We start from the raw sequence: 5,236 nt of genomic DNA, 5'->3' as shown, positions 1-5,236 counted from the left end.
CACCCGGACATTAATTGCGGACGGACCAGTGGGTCACTGCAGAGCAAACACTTGCCCTTAAACTTGCGTGAATCTGAACCGACCTCGTCTTTTATTTGACTAGTTTAAAAAGTTAAGATATCACCATGTCTCTGGCGGCGGAGGCTTTCGTGTCGCAGATAGCAGGTAACGTACTGACGCGGTTTATTCAGGTAACCTTAGCTAATTAACACCAGTTAGCATTGACAGGAATGTGCCATTTCCTAATAACAATAACATAAATAATAATAATGATGCTAAAACTAACTCTCTAATGGGATTAGCTGCACTTTATTTAGGGAGGAGGGGAAAATGTGTGTTATATAAACATTTATGGGAATAAATCAGACTGTCGCTATAAGTCGTGTTTTTTTTTTTAACTGTCTGCACATGGAAATGTTGCTGTGAGCGTTAGTGTTTCTCCCAGTGGCTCCTGTGTTCAGTCATTACCAGATAAACCAGTCAGTAAACTCAGTCAGTACAGAAAGTCTGAAATTCTGCAGGACATCGAAGCTAAACAGGAGGATGTACAGTGGTATATGTGTGTCAGGCAGTGAGAGCAATAGATTATAAATGAATTGCACAGTTAAATCAGACCCAGTGTAAGATAAGTGTAAGATATTGTAAGGCTTAAGTTAGGCTAACTCATCTCCATATAACTTCTGTTTGTTGTGATCGACAGCTGCTGAGCCCTGGCCTGAAAATGCAACCTTGTACCAGCCACTGACGGGTAAGTTAGTGTTTAAAGTGGGATCACGGTGTGAGCTGCTACTGCACAGGTGTTAATGTAATGTTTTTTTTTTTGTTTTTACACAGAGGATCAGATTCTGCTGTCAGACTGTGCCTCATCACTTGCTGTCCAGGTGAAGTTGTGTTTCTGTGTGTTCTCACCAAATATATCAGCATTTCCAGTGAGGATGCCATGATATTTTTATTTTATCAATGAACTGTGCAGGCCTACCTGAGGATGTGTGGTCTACCAGTGCAGGTGGTTTGCAGAGCAAATGCTGAATACATGTCACCATCTGGTAAGTACACATGTTCCTGTGGTGTTGTGTTATGGATACGATGTTTGAATGCCAGTGTTGTCACAGCCAACTTGTCTTTGTGTTGTGATCTGTGACTATTTATTTAAGTATGTTTATCCCTCACTCTTTATGTGTTTGTAGGTAAGATTCCCTTTATCCATGTGGGGAACCAGGTAGTGTCAGAACTTGGGCCGATTGTGCAGTTCACCAGAGCTAAGGTGACTGACGCATACAGTGACTTTGACCCTCTATTGAATTTATCAGTGTCTGCTCATTGTTTGGATATACTCTTGTGTAAATGTCATTTTTTAGGATTGTTAATCATTTTTGAAATTCACAGTTATTGTCTTTGTCTTTTTTTTTTTTTTTTTTAGAAGAATAGAATTTATCCTAGTGAGGGGAAAAGTGATTTTCTCTTTGTCTTTTGGGGTTTTAAGGGTCACTCTTTGAGTGATGGCTTAGATGATGTTCAGCGAGCTGAAATGAAGGCATACATGGAGCTGGTCAACAACATGCTGCTTACTGCAGAGGTACATACACACACCCACAGCCAAAACAACAGGCACTAGAATATATTTCTATGTACTGTTTTACACTCCTCTCCTCTCTACAGTTGTATATCCAATGGTGTGATGATGCTACAGCTGCTGAGGTGTGTATGCTTGTCTTCAAATTAAATACAAGATTTTAACAGTGGTTATTAATTGGCTCTTAATCATATGTACTTGTTTTGTGCAGATCTCTCGTCCCAGGTACAGCAGTCCTTACTCGTGGCCTCTCAGTAACGTCCTCGCCTATCAGAAGCAGTGGGAGGTTCGCAGGAAGATGAACGCCATCGGCTGGGGAGGAAAAACCCTGGAGCAGGTCAGCAACCACCTAGCAATGAAAGAAACATTTCACTATCCAAGATACTATTTATATTTTATATTGTCTCACAGTGTTGACAGAAATTGACCAATTGATTTAAAGCTTTTGTTTGTGTTTCAGGTTTATGAAGATGTGAGTCAGTGCTGCCAGGCTCTCTCTCAGAGGCTGGGAACACAACCGTACTTCTTTAATAAACAGTAAGTATCTGTCTGTTTGACTGATGTTTGTCTAATAGATTGTTTTTGTGCCTGTTTTAGCAGCTGAAAGGCCAAACAGCACATTTCATGTTTTAGTATTTAAGCAATATTCTCAACCCTGGCTGACTGTGCTCTATAGCTAACCTTAATTAAAGAGGTGCAACACAGAGAAGGACATGTTTGGAAGCAACAGACAGCTTTCTCTTTAGCACCACCTTCTGGTCGACTACTGTAATTACCACCCAATCATCTAAAATAACTTCTATTGATGTTGAGCTTCCAACCAGAGATCAAAGTTCTCATTTTAATATGATATGCTGTATTTTATAGATTATATATTTATATTTATAAATATTTTATGCTGATGTGTTTGATAGAAGAAAGTATGTTAATTCGAAGTCTAATTAATGAATAGTGTGATTTTAAAACCTTGATTACTTTAACACAAATTGACAGTTTGTGTTATTGTATAACATCTTAAAAAATGAACTCTCCTTAGATGTTGCTAATGTGAGAATAACATCGCTAAGTTGCTACATAGGCAATAATTAAATTAAGTGGTTATTTTCAGCTGTAACCCACACTGAGTGCCTGTGTGTGTGTGTGTGTGCCTGTGTGTGTGTGATGTAGGCCGACAGAATTGGACGCTTTGGTGTTTGGTCATCTCTTCACTATACTGACAACCAGACTGACCAGCACGGAGCTGGCAGAGAGGGTCAAGAGCTGCAGCAACTTGCTGTCGTTCTGCAAACGCATTGAACAGACCTACTTTGAAGACAAAAGCTCTTAAGGGACTGAAAATAACCTTTCTGCCTCTTTTACATTCTGTCTTTCCTTCTCTCATTCCCTCCCCAAGCACTGTGCACCCCTTCTTGATTCTTCACCCCCCCTTTTGCTTCCTGCTTGTACATTGTTGCATGATGAGTCTTCAGGAGCCAGTTCTTTAAAGAATTAACACATATCAAGTGCACATAAATAGAAATCCCCTGAAAGTAGTTCCTTACTGTAATTTGCAGGGATGGCAAGCACTGAAGTATCTAAAACTCACAGTAAAGATAATTATTAATGGTTTTAACACCACATTTAGTCCATTTATAAAAGTTCCATCTATGTTCCACAGAAATGGTGTTTAGTTCATGTATCACAGTTAATTTACAAATGCCCACACTCTTAGGGTGGTCAGGTGTGTAGTTCACAGCTGTGCAACAGGGCAGCCGTTCAGACAGCTGGACTCTACTTGAACTGGGCTTGAGGTTAAATGGCCTCCTGGTGTTTTTTTTTTCTCCCCTGCAGTAACTTTAGAAGCTTGGAAGAAATGAGTGAGACACTGTTGGTATACCCTGAAAATCCAGAGCTTCTCTTCTGTACAAAAAAGAAAACCACATGAACATAATGCTAAAGAGGATTTGATGTATTTCTTAGTTTTTCCAGTGTTGTTTTCTTTGTGTGAATGGAAAGTGCCTACAAAATAAAAGTAATTCAACTAAACACACTGGTTTTTGTTGTATCTATAACTGAGCATTATAGGCATCATAAAGAGTTGTATTCAATTGATGTATATACAACATCAACATGTATCACAGCAAAGTGGGTGAACGTTTCCTTATGATTTTAGAGATATTGCCATTAAAATAATAATATCACACTATTCACTGACCTTCACTTAAAGAGCCACACGCTCATAATTCTGAAATTTCTTTTTAAATTGATCACAAACACATTACAAAGACATTGTCAATATTCAACATACACACATTTGAATCGCCTGCAGGATTTATGACAACAAGCAAGCAAAATCTATGTCAACTAAGTCTAGAGGAAAACAGTCTAGTGCATGTACAGTCTCTAGGGGAAAATCCCTTCAGATCTGTTTTGGGGGCTTGATATGTAGCTGGTTCACACGCTTGGCTGTGTGCGTTTCTGCTCAGGTCTCAATCTCAGGACATTACCAAGCTCATTGGTAATGTCTGATCACCTCTGATTGCCCTCCAGTTAGGCAGTTTGTGTGTCTGTCTTCCAGGTTTCCTGTGAGGTCAGAGTTTGACCTTCGAACTTGTGAGTCATGACATCATGAGTGATGACCAAACACTGCACAGTTAGAGGTCATCAGCTGGACAACAGACAGAGAAAAAACAGGGACACAGAAAGGTACCCAACGTCACAAATCTGCATTAAGGTGCGATACAATCAGTAAAATCCTGTGCATTTTCAGGCCACAACAACTTGAGCCTCAGGCCACCAAAGGCCCTGTAATCTATAAAATAAAATATTCCCTAAAACCCTTTCTATTAAACCCTTATAAATCTAAATTGAGGTCAGCAACCTCTTTCTGAAGGGAAACCTGAAGCATTTCAGGTCTCGTGCAGGACAGTACAACATCACACTCACAAATAAACAATACTAAAATACAACAGCAATGTATGAAGGCTACAGAACAAGGCGTCTGAAGAATCGCACAAGAGAAACCATCACAGAAGCAGCAGACACCCACACCATCCTACTCTGCTTCTGCCTGAATACATAAGAAAAGCTGCACTACAGTGAAAGTAAGGGCTATTTACAGCATTAGCAGCCTGTGATAATCCTGTTTGGTGCAGAGACAGAGGGAGGCAGCTTGATATATGTAACAGCCAGTCAGACCAGATGAGCAGAATTCCCTTGATCACCCTCATCTCCGCTCTCCTGCAGAGTGAGACCACAGGAAGGAGGCCCCAGCTCTCTGACCTTTCTGTTGTCTTTATTGTGTAACTACAACAGTGTCTCGGCTTTCAGCGGAGACACGGTAATGGCCTCCTTGCTCTCTCCAAACTCTTGCTTCAGCAGACTTCCTACTTCCTACCTATCAATTACATTCCACAGAAAACAGACAACTGTCCTGGGGCCTCATCCATCAGGAGGCCTGAGGGTTTCAGTCAGAGTCAGTGGGAGGGAATTTAACCAACAGCAACTTTGTTAATACTGTATGCACTAAAGCATGTTAGAAACTCAAATGATGGGATTTTTAAAACAACATATTTATGCTTAATCAGTTTAACATACACCCATTAATACAGACACAAAGCACAGAAAGCAGGAGGAACATGGAGTCAGTAACTCATATTTGTCCTGGGCCCTAATTTTTGTGTT

General features: G+C 40.2%; 1 protein-coding gene across 1 annotated transcript; it reads left to right on the top strand.

The window, feature by feature from the left end:
• mtx2 (metaxin 2) lies at positions 1 to 3,598 on the top strand. The gene is made up of 10 exons (XM_026309464.2): positions 1 to 165; positions 701 to 748; positions 835 to 881; positions 974 to 1,046; positions 1,188 to 1,264; positions 1,484 to 1,576; positions 1,660 to 1,698; positions 1,785 to 1,910; positions 2,034 to 2,110; positions 2,741 to 3,598. The coding sequence occupies exons 1-10, from the start codon at positions 126 to 128 to the stop codon at positions 2,898 to 2,900; spliced, it is 780 nt and encodes a 259-aa protein (XP_026165249.1). The 5' UTR covers positions 1 to 125; the 3' UTR covers positions 2,901 to 3,598.
• Positions 3,599 to 5,236: the final 1,638 nt, after the last annotated feature.

The sequence above is a fragment of the Mastacembelus armatus genome, chromosome 15, assembly GCF_900324485.2.
Source record: "Mastacembelus armatus chromosome 15, fMasArm1.2, whole genome shotgun sequence".
Lineage (NCBI taxonomy): Eukaryota > Metazoa > Chordata > Actinopteri > Synbranchiformes > Mastacembelidae > Mastacembelus > Mastacembelus armatus.
Note: the sequence above shows the minus strand (reverse complement) of the source record. Positions and strands in the feature narration are given on the sequence as shown.